Source organism: Odontomachus brunneus, unplaced genomic scaffold, assembly GCF_010583005.1.
Source record: "Odontomachus brunneus isolate Ranch 3 - 2012 unplaced genomic scaffold, Obru_v1 Obru_scaffold_025, whole genome shotgun sequence".
Classification (NCBI taxonomy): domain Eukaryota; kingdom Metazoa; phylum Arthropoda; class Insecta; order Hymenoptera; family Formicidae; genus Odontomachus; species Odontomachus brunneus.
The window spans coordinates 123,588-143,344 of NW_022639475.1; the positions used below are offsets into that span (position 1 = coordinate 123,588).

The 19,757-nt window shown below is 34.8% G+C and overlaps 3 protein-coding genes across 4 annotated transcripts in view; 2 read left to right on the plus strand and 1 right to left on the minus strand.

Annotated features, from left to right (window-relative positions):
- Positions 1 to 1,312: 1,312 nt before the first annotated feature.
- Positions 1,313 to 4,859, plus strand: LOC116842472 (syntenin-1-like). Of its 2 annotated transcripts, none has more exons than XM_032811740.1 (8): positions 1,313 to 1,480; positions 2,282 to 2,371; positions 2,441 to 2,632; positions 2,806 to 2,916; positions 3,070 to 3,305; positions 3,397 to 3,550; positions 3,635 to 3,744; positions 3,960 to 4,859. In XM_032811740.1, exons 2-8 carry the CDS (start codon positions 2,321 to 2,323, stop codon positions 4,012 to 4,014), a joined length of 909 nt encoding a protein of 302 aa, XP_032667631.1. In that variant the 5' UTR covers positions 1,313 to 1,480; positions 2,282 to 2,320; the 3' UTR covers positions 4,015 to 4,859. The 2 variants fall into 2 exon arrangements, with proteins under 2 accessions (XP_032667631.1, XP_032667632.1); XM_032811741.1 differs by having other exon boundaries at positions 2,287 to 2,371.
- Positions 4,860 to 5,148: 289 nt separating this feature from the next.
- Positions 5,149 to 18,834, minus strand: LOC116842474. The gene is made up of 11 exons (XM_032811745.1): positions 18,047 to 18,834; positions 17,388 to 17,777; positions 17,069 to 17,301; positions 14,291 to 14,660; positions 13,627 to 14,010; positions 13,338 to 13,539; positions 12,179 to 12,335; positions 9,143 to 9,347; positions 7,074 to 7,457; positions 5,577 to 5,778; positions 5,149 to 5,427 (listed from the first exon to the last, which is right to left on the minus strand). The coding sequence occupies exons 1-11, from the start codon at positions 18,406 to 18,408 to the stop codon at positions 5,239 to 5,241; spliced, it is 3,078 nt and encodes a 1,025-aa protein (XP_032667636.1). The 5' UTR covers positions 18,409 to 18,834; the 3' UTR covers positions 5,149 to 5,238.
- Positions 7,240 to 19,757, plus strand: part of LOC116842468 (carboxypeptidase M) — a 92,713-nt gene continuing 80,195 nt past the window's right edge. The window contains exon 1 of the mRNA XM_032811727.1: positions 7,240 to 7,365. The gene's annotated coding sequence lies outside the window, so the exon portion shown is untranslated. The remainder of the gene's footprint in view (positions 7,366 to 19,757) is intronic.

Sequence of the window (19,757 nt, forward strand, 5' to 3'; positions counted from 1 at the left end):
GAGATAAATAGTTGTTTGTTGTTATTCCAGAAGAGTTTGTAGGACGAAGTTTAGATAAAATCTAAGCGAATTATAAAGTGATATGACGAAAGAAACGAAAAAAGGCTATTGTGCAATTTTTGAGCAATGATCTAATTAGTCAGGAATATTTCGCAGTATCCCATATAGCACAAATCTCTAAAAGACTTCTTAAAGAGTTCCAAAAGAGTTCCCAAGTCCACCAGAACACTTTTGAAATTCTTTAAGAAGTCTTTTAAAGATTTGTGCTATATGGGATATGTACAAGATTTGCCATGTAAGAATAAGTTGAGAACCATTAAAACCGCATAATTTCAAGTATAAAATACAAAATCTGTGAAATATATTTTACAATTTCATAGTTCTCAATTCTTGTGATATTCTTAAAACAACAGTATTATAAAAACATAACAGCAATTGAAAATAAAGGACTTACATTTAATGCTATATGTGGTTAGGATATATCCCATTTTTAAATAGAGCGGTTGAACGGCAGAATATCGACGAGGTAAAAGTAAAACCACTAATTTTGAGAAAATACGCAGATCTACCATAAAGTATAGAATACCTTTTTGGTGAAATTTATATATTTATATAGTATTTCTATGGTTATCATTGATGATTGTTTTAACAAAATTTACCGAGAAGAAGTTATTATGCAGCGAAATATTTTGCCCGCGCTAAATTCTGTAAGGCACGCTAATGATTCTCCATCACGAGGCGCCAGTAACCGCTGCAAATGTGCGCAGCGTTTTTCTTTTTTATTCTGGCTGCGTTCGAAAACACACTGTGTGCATACTACTAGACGATAGCCGTTGGAGTGAGCGAAATACAAGAGTGAGGTAAAAAGAGAGGGAGAGTACTCGAGTGACGTTTCCGAACGCAGCATTTATTTCTCGGATTCGGATGAAGAAAGAGAAAGAAGTAAAAACGTTACAAAGCACTTGTAGCGCTTACTGGATCGTATCACGATGTTGCGGTCAGAGACCTCTTCGCTCAAGTAGTACAAGTCGGCGGCAGGTCAGCCGGTGCTTTGTTTTTTAATGTCATCGGTGATATAGCAAATCGGATAGAAGATATTCATCTCTTTCTATTACAAAAAAATAAAAGCTTAAATAAAGCCAAATAATGAACTTTGTTGAGATCCACTAAGGGAACATTCCTTGAACACCGTATGTGTTGCGAAATTCTTCAATAAAATGTAGCGTCGCTCCCATTTCGCTTCTGATTTCATGTGGACGCTATGTGAATTCGCCATAAGTTCGTCCTTGTAGTCGTGCGCGAGTGGCAGCGTCGTTATTAGAGTCGATCTATAGTTGTCGGTAAACGTCCACGAGATACACAATTGTTTCATAGAGTTGACAGTTTGCAGCAAGTACGCAAAAAAGGGTATCGTTGAACTGTTATCTGGGGCGTTTTTTATTCGCAATAGTGAGTTGACACTTCAAATCCAATTTGATTGGTAAGTTACATAATCTTAAATTATAGAATATTCATTATATGCTCGTCAATATATTCGTCATGATATTGGTATGTGGGCTTTTGTTATCAATCTTTCAGTTATGAGTGAGCATATCCTGCCTATTTTAACTGCAACATATTTACGCATTTGACGCATTTAACGCATTTAGTAAATGTGTCACAACGATATTATGTAGAAATGTAGGTGAAAATTAAGATAGAGTGAATATACATTTCTCCAACATATGATGTCATCATGTATGAATAATCCTTTCCTCTAACAGCAAAATCTCCTCCCTTTCTATAAAAATATGTGTTACTGTGAATCAATAACTCGAAGAATTTTTCCTATACTTTATTAGTACAGATTCTGTGGGGTGTGAGTAATAAAAGAAAATAAAAAATATTTCTGTTAGAATATAATTTCTGCATTCTCCATACCACAATATAAAAAAAATTTGACCTCAATATATCCATGTATTTTTATACGAATAGATATAATTAAATATTGACATATAGACATAAGTAAACATGTAAAAATATATAAATAAATATTGTGTATTATCTATTAAATGAATAGAGCTGATATAATTATTTGTATCTTGTAACATTATAGTAACATTACACTATTAACAAATACAAAGTCTAATTATTAAAGCACAATAATATAAAATATTTACTGTTTTTATAATGAAAAGTCATTCTGATAAAATCAGAAACAGAATAAGATAAGAAATTTAAGCATTTTATCTCTGATCTTTTGTTTCATATTGAATATATATTATCTGCTACTTCAACAAAGAAAAGATAAGGCAATAAAAGTATATAAAGAATCGCCAAAATGTCTCTCTACCCTACATTGGAAGATATGAAAGTGGATCATTTAATGAAGGTAAGGTCATACAAATAAACACCTGTCACTTATAAATAAATAATTATACTAAATAAGATAACATTACAGGCTCAGGCGCAGGTTGAATCACAATATGTCCCTCTACCAATACCAACAGGATCTGCAGTTCCTTCAGCGCCTGCTGAAATTCCTTCCATATCGCAATTGTATCCATCCTTGGGAGATTACATGGGACTTGAACTAAGTGAAGAAGCTATTGCACAAAATATGCCTGAATATGCACTTGCAACACGTCCAAATGTAAGTGACAAGTATCAACATTATATTATGATGAGAATGAATGTTTCATCCTAATTTACATTTATACAATTCATGTTATAGATTTATACTCGTTACAATCAATGACTTTATTAAGGAGAAGCTTGAATCTGTAATTCATTCAATCAACAACGTTATATGTATAATAATTTCAGATGGGAATTTCATCATATGAGACAAGTAATCTATCATCAGGAATGGTTGCTCCTTTATCAGGACAATCAATGGCTTTGCAGAAAGCTGTCGTAACAAATGGCATCAGAGAAGTAAGTTTCAATATGTTCAAAAATTCTTTGCCTCATATCTAATCGCTAACCTATATACATCAGAATATCATCTAAATTTCTATGAATTAAAAGTTTTTTGTTCAATACTAGGAAAATATGAAATCAATACTTTATTGTTCTTTTTTTTCACAGCTAATATTATGTAAGGATAAGGATGGAAAAGTTGGTGTTCGAGTACATTCTGTGAACAATGGCATTTTTGTATGTCTTGTAAGCCAGAATTCTCCAGCTGCAATGGCCGGATTACGTTTTGGTGATCAGATCTTAAGTATCAATGAAGTGTGTGTTGCTGGATACTCGATGGATCAAGTGCACAAGTTTTTCCGTAACGCGGATACCAATGGAATTAAAGTGGTCATACGTGATAGGTTAAAATTTTCAAAACTTTCATTTCGAAGCTCTCATACATTCTCATTGCGAATAATTATCACATTGGTAACAATTGTAATTTTGTTGCAGGCCACTAGAACGCACTGTCACAATGCTCAAAGATAGTACGGGTTACATTGGATTTCAATTCAAGAATGGAAAGATAATCGCTTTAATTAAAGATTCTTCAGCTGCACGAAATGGACTACTAACTGACCATCAAATACTCGAAATTAATGGAAAGGTTTGCAAAGTTTCTATTCTTACTATTTTCTCACACATATCTAATAACATAAATAGTAATCCTAGGTAATTTGATATTTTACAGAATGTTGTTGGGATGAAGGATAAGGAAATTACGGCAGAAATTGAAAAAGGTGGAAATATCATCACAGTGACAGTAATTCCATCCTACATTTACGATCATATGGTGAAGAAGTATGTATCGCATGAATATCAGTATACATTAGACTTCAGATTTTAGACACATTGTAGAGTCATTAGACGATTCGTATAAACATAATGTTAATATCACTCTCTTTATGTGACGTTGACATTACGTTAAGGATAAAAAAAGTGCTAACTAGATTACATTAAAAACAAAAAAGTCTATACATGTGTGATCGTTGAAGTTGATACATGTTCTTTTTCAGAATGTCGAGCAGTTTGTTGAGAAATTTGATGGACCATTCTGCATTGGATATTTAAATAAGAAAAAGGGAAGAAATAGCCAGACTTATGTATACTGTAAAACTATCAGTGGGCATGTGCATTACTCTCTGTAGTTTAGTAGCATTACGAACAGATGACTATTTTACATATAGATCTCGTAGGTGCCAATACGTCATATTACTATTGCAAGCATAATGTATGTGATATCTGTTTCAAATGTAATGCCTACATATTATGTGCCAATTTTTGGTACTAATTGGCTGAAAACTGCGAAAACCACGATATATATATCAAAGATTATTTTTTTATACATAAGCATACCAAAGCTTGCAAGGAATATGCGAGATTAATTGTTCAAACTTATATATATGTATATTTGATTTCAAAATGATTTGAACACTTTTATTACTTCAATTACAATTAGGAACGCAGCCGATTTTTTATTGAAAGAACTCTTGGGAATTAATTTAATTGAAAATATGTTTTTTTTATCAGACCATCAGCTGCGTTCTAAATTGCATCGAGAAAGAAAAGTGTTCAAACTTTTTTGTAATCATGTGTACATGCAAGGAAAGTGTTTCTGATGCCATTTACCTTAATAGTTTAAACAATTATATTGTACTATAAGATGATTGTTTCCCCTTCAATATATATCACAAAACACTTATTAAATCTGTATTGTTATATATACATGTCAGGAAAACTTGTGATTATTGCATTATGTATTCACTGATTACCAATCATTTACGAACTCCGTTCCGCTACATCATCGTCAATGAGCATGTACTTGTTCTTAAAGATAAGAAAAACGACCGTCATTTTTCTTATATATTGTGCACCATTGTGCATTATCAGGGCGACACATAAAAACAGGAAGTAAATCCGTTATCTCGACTCATTTTCCCTCGTCCTAGGGTGCAGACCAGTTTGATAGAATGATGAGAGAGAACGTTAAGGTGTAACATCGAGACTAATAGAAGAAAAGAGATAAGCAGAAAGTTGATATTTACATAGTCATTAAATTTATTAAAAAACTACGACGTTACGTTCAAATACATCTACGATTGTCCATGTTTCAAGATTGTTGTAATACGTTAAATGCCGAATACGATGTTTTCAGGATCTGAAAGATAGTTGTAATATAAAACAAGAGATACCCCCTGTCAATATTATAGACATATATATATATATATATATATATATATATATATATATATATATATATATATATATGCTTCAAAGCATGTTAATTATAAGTACTTATGCCATTATAATTCCAACAGTATTACTAACGTTGCTATAAGACTCGAGGGAGAAAGTGATCAGAAAACTACTAGTAAACTTTATAGGAACTGTACTACGTTTCATTATCATCAGAAGATCTTTCTTGTCGCCGATCGATAGCGAAGGCCAATTCATATGATATATCGCACTTCCTATGTTCGCACTCTGTTCGCATAACAATAAAGATGATTACTTTACGATAACGTTACGTCAATTTCTTAATTAGGTCGCCCCCGTGTGTAGACGCGTGCTGCGGGAATGGTCTTTGGAATGTGAAACAAGAGGAGAGGGTTTTGGGGTGTGAACGATTTCACCTTGAGTATAACTTCATTTCCAGACCAGCAGTAAACGAAGATCTGTACGAACATGCAAATAGTGTACGCCGGCAAAGTCGCAGCCTCGGACCCAGTAATGTGTGTCGACATGTAATACACGCTTGTACACAATACCAGTATGCTCCCAAAGAATTGAAAGAAGAGTACCTGGTTGAATATGCTATTTAACATTTTAGCATACCTGGAATAATGTCATGTTAGCTTAGCGATGCGGAGGTATTTGAGATTATATTTTCGCAGTTTAGTATTGCACATTTTATTTTATCTTATCTATTAGAGTAACTATTACTACAATATTTTTTCTATGTAGATATGTTTAATAAAAGTATCTGTTATCATTATGCATTAGCTTCAAATCTAGAGCCTGTATTAATAGTTACTTGAAGCTTCCCATATAGCACAAATCTCTAAAAGACTTTTTAAAGAATTCTAAAAGTGTTCTGGAGGACTTGGGACTCTTTTAGAACTCTTTAAGAAGTCTTTTAGAGATTTGTGCTATATGGATTGTCCCACGTGAGATTCTTAAATTTGAATTTAGAGCTAGATTTGAATTTTTTATTTGAATCATATAATGTATATGTTTCTAATCGTGATTTTAGTTGAATAATATTTAACTCTAAGTTTAAATCTGAGTATCTCACCTAAAGCAAATTTCAAATAACGATTATTAATACGAATCCAAGGCTCATATTAATAGTTACTCAAAACTATTCTTAAATAAGAATATTTAGATTTGAGTTAGATTTAGTTTAGAGTTAGATGAGAGTTTTTCAGTTGAGTCGCAATTACAGATTATACAATCACATAATATATCATACAATTCAACTAAATCAATTCGATTGAATCTAATTCAGAATAAAAATCTAAGTATCTTATGCGAGACAAACTTCAAGTAATGACTGTTAATACAAACCCAATATTTAATCCTCTGAAATGACTTATCCTTTGAGTCAATAAAATTATCGAGAGTCCAACAAATATTTGCAAGCATCTAATAGATTTGTTCGTGTTGTTTATACTTTCGACACTTTTACATCTAATGTCCGTTGCAGACACGATGAGTGATATCTAATAAAAACTCTTCTTTCTAAAAAGAGGCCTGTGTACAACGGGCGTTAGGTGTAAGGGACTGAGCATAATAAAGGAATAAGGAATAGGAAATTGAGAATAGAGAACAAGAAACAGAAAATAGGGAATAATTCAATATTAAAATATGAAACCTAATTCATCAACGCAAAATAGAGGAACAAAGGAATAGCGTTATTTCTTCTTTTCAGTATTCCTTTTTCCTTATTCTCTGTTCCCTGTTCCTTATTCCTTTTATTGCGCTCAGCTCTTAAAAATGTCAAGAGTGCAACGCGAACGGACCTAATATGTAATATTATTTTTACAAATATTATATGTTACATTATATTATCTCTCGTTACACGTAATTTTGCAGATGCGCAAAAGGATAGACGTGTACATGCGACCAACTTGTAAATGCTGAGATGATGACGTATATATTTCGACATTATCGCTTCCACTTTATCCGACGAGCCGCGCGAGAAGTACTCCCGACAGCGCGCCGATTTATGCGTCACGAATTTGTGCAGACGACACTCGAAGATCTCGAGCTGGACGCACGTCTGCAGGAAGAGACCGAAGATCAGAGTCTCCGTGCCGACATTAATGATAGTGGCGAAAATCAAGGTGATAATCTGGTGGATCGACGTGATCAAGAACAACGGGGTCTGATTCGAGTTGTACGGCAGCCACACTCTGTAAGGTAAGTGACCTTGCACAACGTTCAGCACCGATCTTATCGTGAAGCTCATAATGGAACCTGTCGCCAAAAGCGAGTATTTTATTGAGCACGACCTGAAAACGTCACAGACGGATATTGCTTGTGCGGACTGATATTGTTGCGCCGAATGAACGATCCCTACATTGAGAGGGAAAATATCTAAGAAACAGTAAGTACTTATTCGCAGTGAGGATACTTAATAATACACACACACACCCACACGCACACACACCCACACGCACGCACGCACGCGCACACACACACACATATACTCAGTGAACATACTCATTTAACAATGTAACATACGTGTTATATAACAGTTACATTGTTGAGTAGGAAATTACAACTAATTAGTAACGTTGTTACATGTAACGTTGTGTTCACTGGATATATACTCAGCATATACTTGCGTCAGTATGAGGATACACACACATATAGGGTGTCTCACACTCTCCTCCGGACATTTTGTGGAGACGTAGAACAGGTTGAGGTGAACATAAAAGTCCTATACCGTTTTGCGATATTCGCAATTATCGAGATATTAATTGTAGAAAATTTGTGAATGATCATGCAGGATATGGTAAATGAGTTATAATAGCGACGACTGCCGTCGTGTACTTATACTTTAGGTCAAATTAAACATAAAAGTCCTCTACCATTTTGCAAATAATCATATAGATTTTTAATTATTAATTAAAAAAGATGAGTGCATTATCACGCAAAATCGTGCAATAATCTTCTTTAATTAATAATTAAAAATCTTTGTGATTATTTGGAAAATGGTAGAGGACTTTTTTATTCAATTTTACCTAAAGTATAAGTACACGACGGCAATCGTCGCTACTACTAGTATAACTCATTTACCATATTCTGCATGATTATTTACAAGTTTTCTACAATTAATATTTCAATAATTATTGCGAATATCGCAAAACGGTATAGGACTTTTATGTTCACCTCAACCTGTTCTAAGTCCCCACAAAATGTCCGGAGGAGAGTGTGAGACACCTTGTATATACTCATACTAATAGAAAATTTTTTTAAAAAAGAAAATATACATTTGATTTTTTAGGCTTTTGCGGTGTTCATGCATATTAGATTTGGTTTCCGGGTTTGAGCCGCGTGGATTCATCTTTGTTTGATTCCAAATATACATTTTCTTGATTCTCTTGAATTTAGATTTAAGTAAACATATTATTGATATCCATAAAGACATATTTGCATACATCAAAATTACTGTTATCACCTAGAAAAAAATATTTACTATTTCTTGGATTTGGGGACTTGGATTATTCCCAAGTGAACGTGTTGTACAAAAACTTGGCGATGTTCGAAGACCACTCGATGGGTCTCCACACATCACCCACGGTATATATAAAAAAATTCAGCGGAAGTATTTACATCTTCGCAATTAGAGACGATACGTCGCAGAAAAGTACCGCGCTTTCATACGCTGAAAGAAAAAATATCTAAAAATTAAATAGTAAATATTTATTTGGTAGATACTAATAGCATATTTACTTAAATCCAAGTTCTTTTATTTAAATAGAATAAATGATTGCTCCTTCAAAAAAAGTACAATTTTCATAAGATTTAAGAAAACGTATATTTTCTTATTTGAAGAATATTTTATGTTAGTATAAGTAAATATATATGCTGTTAGTGTGTACTCACCGAATAAATATTTCTTAGATATTCTTTCTCTCAGTGTATATGCCATTAATCCAAGTCACTTGGATTATTTTTTCTCTCAATGTACCTGATAAACTCGTCGAATTTCTCCTGTATCGCCGTTTCGGTTTCATCTCGAGGCTTGCACGGCTCCTTCACCAGTATCCCGATCAAATCAATGATCGCGTCTCGACGTAACACCGCCACAGTGGCTTTGCAACAAACGCCAACGATCGTCATAAACATGAGAGAATTAGTCGCGAAATCATCCATATTATCGACGATAAGCACGATATCCATAAATTGCGTCAGCATGAGGAAGTACAGCGGCACGATCGTGACGAATGTGAACGTGTTGTACAAAAACTTGGCAATGTTCGAAGACCACTCGATGGGTCGCCACACACCACCCACGGTATATATAAAAAAATTCAGCGGAAGTATTTGCATCTTCGCAATTAGAGACGATACGTCGCAGAAAAGTACCGCGCTTTCATACGCTGAGAGAAAAAATATCTAAAAATTAAATAGTAAATATTTATTTGGTAGATACTAACAGCATATTTACTTAAATCTAAGTTCTTTTATTTAAATAGAATAAATAATTGCTCCTTCAAAAAAAGTACGATTTTCATAAGATTTAAGAAAACGTATATTTTCTTATTTGAAGAATATTTTATGTTAGTATAAGTAAATATATGCTGTTAGTGTGTACTCACCAAATAAGTATTTCTTAGATATTCTTTCTCTCATGCCGTGTACATGCCGTGGGTATCTAAATGGAGAAATACTTTCAGGACCTCGTGCTGGTCGAATATCTCGTGTTAATTGCCGCGAATGAATTGTCGTTGAGTATTCGTTCAGTCTAATTGTCCGCACTGAGAAAAGAATTTACTAAATTTCAAAAAACGTTTGTTTGGATAGTACTGTGAAGATATTTGTTTAAATTAAGTAATTATTTTCTAAAATTAAAGAAACAAATTTATATTTAAAACTTCTTTATTTAATTTTAGAAAATAATTACTTAATTTAAACAAATATCTTCACAGTACTATCCAAACAAAAGTTTTTTTGAAATTTAGTAAATTTTTTCTCAAGGCGTGACCGTGATAGGCTTTATTTGTCCGCCGTGAAAATCGCGTGTCGCATAATTCTATCGTGAAACAAAAATGATGACAATCTGATTCAACGAGCGCGCGGTTGCCGCGATACTGCTTATCGCGCGATTTTCTTTTTTTTTTCCTCTGAGGAATTTTCTCTTGCTTTTTTTTTCTGATATCGTTTCTCACATTTTTCCGCAACTATACAATGAAATCAATACAACACTCTTCACGTTACGAGCACAAACTGTTCTAACAGGACTATATTGTGTGTCGTAGAGATAACTAAATTACAACTAACGGATTCGTTACGTGAGGGTTCGCTCGCATCAACTTTGTAACCCTACACTGTGCACGTAATTCTACGGCACGCTGTTAATTACGGTTATTAATAATTCCACATGAAGTCGCGCACGTATGCAGTTGTATGTGTATGTTTTTTCTTCTATTTACGATGCACGATATTTCCCGCTGAATGCCGTGCGCGAAAACTGTAATTATCAGGCTCGAGTCTCGCTCGTGTAACGAATGTGAGGGATGCCGTTCGCTACATGTCAACATGCCGTCCCATTCCCACCGAGTCAAATATTCATTCATTTTCATGTCGCCGTAAGCAACTTTGCACAAAGCCATTTTTCCCACAAAACCTAACTTTATCGCATATGAGTGCAAAGTAAATGTAGCGGGAGGGATAATACGTAATGCGGGTGGAGATGATTATCGGGTTAACCGTCCGTGCGTTCGCTTGCTGGATATAACGAGCGTTCCGAAAGAACGCTTGTCAGCTTTAGTATACATGGAGTGTTTGGCTGGCACGTACAACGAAATATTATTGCATTTTCTTTTAGATACACAACATTCAAACCGAAATCGTATCGTGATCAACCCGCACTCGGATCGTCTGAACTCTTCGATTGTGTTTAACTTCTATCGCGGAAAGTGTGCGAACAAGTGTGCGTGAAAGAGGAAATTTTTTATTCCATTTTTATTACTTTTATTATTTTTATTACTGCAAATTCCATAATCCTGCAAATTCAGCAGAATATGAAAGATCAATTGGGAATGTCGATATATAACACACAGACTGTTGACTTGAGACACTATAAAGGAATGTTTATTGTCGTTTTCTTCGGGTCGAGTTTCGAAGGAAGATTTATTTCTAGAATTATTTAATATGTTATCTCAATATTTTACTTGCGTTCGATTTTGATTTTTAATTTTGATCAGCAATGTATTAATTACATAACTTACTCAGAAGCATACACATACAGATGTGTGAAATAAGTATTATATTCTTAATATGAGAAGATAAAAAAGCAAATTTTCTTTATGCATAATTCTTTAAATAATATTTTTTATTTACATAGGAAACTATGATAGAATTTTAGAAGATTTAAAGGGTTGAAGAGGAAGGAGTCATAAGAGAAGATATTAACAATTTATTTATCTCACATATTTGTAGCTCTTATTAAGTTATTCAATTAATATATTACTGAAATTAAAGATGAAGAATTAAAAATAATTAATAAAAATAATAAATAAAAGTAACAGGAAAAAAAGAATACATTATGTGGAAATTAAGAGTAAAGATTAAATGCAGGAAATATTGAGATAATTGTATATTAAATAATCCCAAAATATATTTTTCTTTAAGACATTCAGTATTTTGCCAAATTTTGACTCGGGATAATTTCTAATTATCGACGAGAGCGTCGGGATTCTCTTTTGATTTGAGAAGATGAGCTGAAAGGTGAGTGCATAGAGATAGACAGAGACCTTTAGATTCACAGCCATTGATTGATTTACCAAAAACTACATTATCATCGTTAATATACATTCTCGTCCTAATATACATTCTCGATTACTGTTTACATCTCAGGAACGTTGTAATACGTTGTACGTCGAGTACGATGTTTTCAAGATCTGAAAGAGGAAATACATAATGTGACAGATTGTCTGGCTAAATTCGAAATTTTGTATTGTACAAGTCTGTACGTAGATCCGACTCCACACATCGATACTAACGTTGCTGTAAGATTGGAGAGATAGGGTTATCAGAAAGCTGCTAGTGAATTTGATAGGAATCGTACTACGTTTCATGATCATCAGCAGATCCTTCTTCTCCTTAATCGATAGTGAGACCCAATCCATTTTATATACCGTGTCTCCTATGCTCGCGCTCTGCCGACATGACAGAAATAGAATGAAAAACGCGGCTTGATAGTCGATTAATTCAAGATGGTTAAACACGATCGGCAAGCGAGATTTCACGTTTGTGCAGGACACCTGACGCATCTCCCGTGTCGTAGAGCGAATTTATATCGATCTTTTTCTACGCTGCAATCGGCTGTGTGGCCGAGAGAGCTATTTCATTCGCACCCTCCATGCGCCATTGATTTTTATTGTATGATTTACGTAATGGCTCCAAGTGTTGAGCTCAATTTCAATATCGATTTTAGTTATACGAATCATAAACGTAAGAGTAATTCAGCGTTGAAACTTAACACTCCGTAATCATTGCGCGATAGGATAATGGGATAGTCTGAGATATTTGTGAGAACGAAACAGGGCGCGTGTTCGAATCAAGAAGCTCCCGATATGATTCTACCAGACTTTTTGAGTATTTGTAATATTTTATCACGAGAATTACACACATTCCGCTATCTCTCGTATCACTGGAACTTCCAGCTTTATCTGAAATCTCCATGTTTTCCCCAAAAATTCTCTAGGAACACACAATATATTAGATTGGTGCAAAAGATTCGCCGTATTTCTATTTAATTCCTACTCGCAAAGAGTTAGCGATTTGAGATTAGAAATTTTTTTAGGAGAAATTAAAAACTGTTTTAGAAATTCATTTCTCTTTGAACGATTTAATCTTTTTTACATTTTTTAGTTCTTTAAGATTTTCAAGATTTCAACTTTCTGTGCAATTAAGATTCTGACTTTCAGCTTTTCAAGATTTCAACCGATAACGTCAAGTTTTGAATTTTCTGAATTAAAATTCGGGAATTGCAATTTTTTCAGGTACGGAGTATCATGCATTTCTTAGTTATTTGTATTATTCATTCAATTGATTAAATTATTTGGAAGTGAGTGAGTCTTTCGCATCAACCTAATGTCTCAATTCACTGAATACGTCCGCCAGAACATTAGATTCTGACAGAGCACAAATAATCTTACCTTGAGTATAACTTCATTGCCGGACCAACAATAGACATAGATTTGCACAAACATGCAAATGGTGTACACTATCAAAGTCGCCGATTCGGACTCCGTGATATGCGACGATAAGTAATACACGCTCGTACATAATATCAATATACTGCTGAAGAATTGGACAAAAAGTACCTGATTAAATATGTTGTTCACCGTTTTCGCGTATCTGCAATGCACGCCAGACGCGGTAACTTGACATCGGCCAATTAATTCAGGTGCTGTAACATGAGCCGATCCGTGACGTGTGACTAACTTGAAAATGCAGAGGTGATGATATATGTGTTTCGATATCACTGTGTCCGTCTTGTACAACGGGAAGGACGGCGGACATATTGGCTGTGGTTCCTTCTTATTAGTTACCAATTTCTTAAGACGCTTTTCGAATATTTCGAGTTGAGCGCACGTTTGCAAGAAGAAGCCGAAGACCAAGGTCTCCGTGCCGACGTTTATGATCGTGGTGAAGATCACGGACACAATTTGTAGAATGGACGTGATCCAGAATGACAGAGACACGTTCGAATCGTACGGCAACCATACTCGGTACGGCAAGATACCGTGCATGATGTTCAGCACCGACCTCACTGTGACGCCCGTGACGGAACTCGTCGCTAGAAGCGAATATCTGATCGACCATGATCTGTTAAATGCGGAGTCGAGGTCAGTTTCCACAAATTGTTGAAAAAAAAGAAGGAAAAGGAGAGTTAAGATTTACACGCGCTTCATCAAATTGAACAAGAAATACTTGACAAAGTGTTTGCGGGATGTAAAGTTTATTTCTGTAAAATAAACTTTCATCCCATAAATAAATTTTCAAGTACTTTCTCTCAAGTACTCTTTTCTCCGTGTAATATCAATAGAAACGCACGAGAGTTGGCTTGCAGTCGGTCATAATGCCAAACGTAATTACGTTTACTCACCTAATGAACTTATTGAATTTCATTTGTATTGCCACTTCGTCCTCGTCCTGAGGTCTGCACGGCTCTGTTAGCAACATCTGCACCAAACTGATGATCCCGTTCCGACGAAACACAGCGATTGTGGCTTTGCAACAAACGGCGACGATAGTCATGAACATGAGAGAGTTGGTGGTAAAATCGTCCATATTATCGACGATAAGAACGATATCCATGAATTGAGTCAGCATCAAAAAATACAATGGTATGATTGTACAGAAGGTGAACACGTTATACAAGAATTTAGCAGCATTCGATGACCACGCGATAGGCCGCCACACACCACCCACGGTGTATATTAAAAAATTCAACCGAAGTATCTGCATTTTCGTAATTATGAGCGATTTATTGAGACGAGAGCATTTTGCGCAAAGACGCAGCGTCGCTCTACGCGTGAAACATCTAGAAGAGTGTTCAAAGGAAAAAATATCTAATGACACCGTATGCCAAGTGTCTGAGATATATCAAATTAATGGTATTATATAATTACAGGTTGTGCGATAGACAATTTCAGATAAAAATTTTCAGATAAAATAAAACGATCGTATTTTTATGTCGTTACAATTTTATGGAACAATGCACATGTCAGTTGGATCTACAATTTTCCGTCATCCTTCATACGCATAGTTCCACAAAATTATAGCTACGCAAAAATATAATCTCTGTATTTTGCAGCTGAAAAGTTCGAAATTATTTATTACACAACCTAATTAATATATCATTCAATTATAAGTTACACACAGAAAGGACGAGAGAATTTTCTTACACGCGTCTTAAGAACAAATTCCGTTTTGTTTTCCATTAACTTGTTTCCATTAACTTGTTTTCCATTAACAGTTTTGCCAACTGAATTAATGGTTGATTAGCTTAATCAGAATCTCGCGAGAGAGTCACTTCAAAAACTCGATTATAAGCACATTTGTTGAACATTTATCATTGCAACGCGATAAAGTCAATGTACTCCGACATGACCGTAACTTGTTTCAACGTCGGTAAGATAATTAAATTCGAAGGGAACACAGTCGAACGTTTGTTGGAAATGGACTATGCGCGACTTTACTTTCTGCATCTTTGCACTAACCTACGTTACATAACCCTATGTCATTAATAACATAGAGCTTATTACGGTAGATATTACTCTTCTGTGGCGTTTCTTACCTTCACGAAATTTCCTTCATATCACTCATGAATACTGTAAAAGTCGCTTCATTTGTAACATGGAAGGTCCGCTGTACCTTCCATTCAAGCATACCATCGCATTCTCATTTGATGAAATGTTTATGAATTTTCATGTCACAACGCCGACAATTTGATATGCCAGAATGCGTATGTGTATTTCTTCTACTTTATCGTCTAACATTGCGGAACGATATGGTAAGGGGAATAATATATGCAGTACAAGCAGGTATGTTCTTCAAATTGTGTCTGCGCGTATGTCTTTTTGCCGAGTGGAACAAATGTCGGAGGAAAATGTGTCAACCGCGTAGAACACACACGGAATATATTGTGCATAGTATATATAATGTGTTGGAATGGCACATTGAGTTTGTTATGGGAAAACGTTTTTCACCAAAAGGAATTTATGTATTTTTACAGAACTCTCTTTTATTTTTAACTGAAATTTTAGCTGTTTGCGACAATCGATTAATATTCAAGAGAAATTTTAATGTCTATACAGCTGCTATTATTTTACATATACTACAACGTCATTATCATTATTATTATCTCCAAATATATTCACGCGTTATTCTCATCGGTTTATATCAAGTTTATATCAGGTTTATCTCAGGACTGCAGTAGCACGTTGTATGATGAGTATGAAGTTTTGAGGATCTAAAAAAGAAGCATAATGTAAGAAATTTTTCATGTACTGTGTAAATTACAAAGCTCGCATATCGGAGTAATACTAACGTTACTGTAAGACTGCAAAGATAGTGTTACCAAGAAACTGCTCGTAAATTTGATAGGAATTGTGCTACGTTTCATAATCATCAGCAGATCTTTTTTTTCGCTGACAGACAACAGTGGCCAGTCCGTATGATATACCGCGTCTCCTATGCTTGCACTCTGTATGGGTCGACATGATAGAAATAACATAACTATTAAACAGTAACGTTGAGTTAACCTGACATCAATTTTAAGTTGAATTTAATTTAGCTTCCAATCGAGTCGAAATTTCGCTTCTAATGACGATTTGAACTTTCCAACACTTACAGATCTTAAAGGATAATGATTGCTTTCCCTACGTCAAAGAAGAAATTTGGTTGAATTAACCAAATATCTGTTGAAATATGAGCGAATCAAAATTTCGGTTAAAATTACCAGAATTCTGCTCAAGTTGACAAGATTCTGATTAACTTGAACAGAATTTTGGTAATTCTCACTGGAATTTTTGGTTCCTTTATATTTCATCAGATATTTAATTAAATTTGCTTTTTTAAAGAGTAAAAACTCGTACTCTTGAATTATATTTCGAAAAAATAATCAACGTTTTCTTTGTTGCAAACATGAAAGAAAAATTTCTAAGGAATAAAAATTCAAATATCCAAATTCTCAAGACCGAAATTCATTCTTTTTCTTTAGATAGAAGCTACGGGTCCAATAGAATATATCGTTCTAATCGTTTGAGATATAAAAAATAAATACACATTAAATGTCAGACATTAAAAGATCGATAGAGTGAAAATATTGAAAGAGTTTAAAGTAAAAGAAAAATGTCGACTCGCAAAGTGCGTCCACTGGAACGGGAAGTGAAATGCAAATAATCTCTCACCTTAAGAATGACTTCGTTTCCGGACCAACAATAGATATAAATTTGTAGAAACATGCAAATAGTGTATACTATCATAGTCGCAGCTTCCGATTCCATAATGTGAGACGACAAATAATACACACTCGTACATAATACTAATATACTGACGAAGAATTGGACGAACAGTACTTGGTTGAATACGCTGTTTACTGTTTTGGCGTACCTGCGACGCACGTCGGATGAGACAACTCAGTATTGGACGCAATTTTGTATCACGAACATGTGAAAGGATAACAACGTATGACTAACTGGTAAATGCTGAGATGATGGTGTATGTATTTAGATATTAGTTCTTCCTTGTAACTCGATGAAAAACGTCCTCTATGTTCGTCGGACAATCTCGTTACTGTTCTGTTAATCACCAGTTTGTAAAGACGCCTCTCGAAAATTTCAAGTTGCGCGCACGTTTGTAAAAACAAGCCGAAGACCAGAGTCTCCGTGCCAACGTTGATGATAGTGGCGAAAATCAAGGACACGATCTGTAGAATGGACGTGATCCAGAACGACAGAGACACGTTCGAATCGTACGGCAACCATACTCGATACGGCAAGATACCATGCATAACATTTAGCACCGATTTAATGGTGACGCCCGTGACGGAACTCGTCGCTAGAAGCGAATATCTGATCGACCATAATCTACGAAATGCGGAGTCGGGATCAATTTCCATAAATTGTTGAAAGAAAGGAGGAAAAGAAAAGTTAAGATTTACACGCGCTTCATCAAACTAAAAAAGAAATACTTGACAAGGTGTTTACAGGATATAAAGTTTATTTCTGTAAAATAAACTTTCATCCCATAAATAAATTTTCAAGTACCCTTTCCTCCGTATGATATCGATAGAAACGCACGAGAGTCGGCTTGCAGTCAGTTATCATAATGCCAAAACGTAATTACGTTTACTCACCTAATGAACTTATTGAATTTCATTTGTATTGCCACTTCGTCCTCGTCCTGAGGTCTGCACGGCTTTGTCAGCAACATCTGCACCAAACTGATGATCCCGTTCCGACGGAACACGGCGATCGTTGCTTTGCAACAAACGGCGACGATAGTCATGAACATGAGAGAGTTGGTGGTAAAATCGTCCATATTATCGACGATAAGAACGAGATCCATAAATTGAGTCAACATCAAAAAGTACAACGGTATGATTGTACAGAAAGTGAACACGTTATACAAGAACTTAGCAGCATTCGACGACCACGCGATAGGCCGCCACACACCACCCACGGTGTATATCAGAAAATTCAACTGAAGTATTTGCATTTTCGTAATGACGAGCGACTTATTGTGACAAGAGCATATTGTGCAAAGACACAGCGTCGCTCTACGCGTGAAACATCCCCCCAGAAGAGTGTTCAAAGGAAAAAATATCTAATGGTACCCTACGTGTGTGCCGAGTATTTAAGATATATCAAATTAATGGTATTATATAGTTACAGATTGCACGACAGACAATTTCAGATAAAATAGAACGATCGTATTTTTATGTAGTTACAATTTTATGGAACAATACTCATGCCTTTTGAATCTATTATCTCCGGTCATTTTTTACACGCATAATTCCACAATATTATAACCACACAAAAATATAATCACTTTATTTTGTTGGAAAATTACTTATTACACGATCCAATATATCATTCAATAATAAATACATTTGAACAGTTAGTTAATTAGTTAAGCGTCATTTTTGCCAAACTCCGGTTAAATTAATAGATGATTAACTGGCAAAATTTCCAACAATCAATTTTCAATAATATTCAGCAATTATGTGTCCGAAAATAATAAATAAAAAAGAATGAATACGATAAGAACTAGCAAAACAGAAAACGAGTAATACGTAACTCTTTCTAGGAGTAGAAATTTTAAAGATAAGTATTAACTAAAAAGAACAAGAGAATTTTATTACACGCGTCTTAAGAATAAATTCTATTTTGTTTTTTATTAACTCAGCTTTGCCGATTGAATTAATGGTCGATTAGATTAATCAGAATCTCGTAAGAGAGTCATATCAAAAACTCGAATAAGCACATTTGTTGAACATTTATTATTGCAACGCGATAAAGTTGATGTACTCCGACACGACCGTAACTTGTTTTAACGTCGGTAAGATAATTAAATTCGACGGGAACACAGTCGAACACTTATTGCAAACGGACTATGAGCGACTTTACTTTCTGCATCTTTGAACTAACCCTACATTGCATAACCCTACGCCACTAATGACGATCATTAATAACATAAAGTTGCCTATTACAGTGGATATTACCTTTCTGTGGCGTTCCTTTTCTTCACAAAATTTCCTTCGTATCACTCATGAATACTGTAAAAGTCGCTTCATTTACAACATGGAAGGTCCGTTGTACCTTGCATTCGAGCATTCTCGCATTCTCATTTGATGAAATGTTTATGAATGTCACAACGCCGGCAATTTGATATGCCAGAACATGTATGTATATTTCTGCCACAAGAACGGACTTCATCGTCCGGGACGATATGACAAGGGGAATAATATATACAGCACAAGCGGGTTCTTCAAATTGTATCCGTGCATGTGTCTTCTTATCGAGTGAAACAAATTGCCGGAGGAAGATGTGTCAACCGTGTAGAAC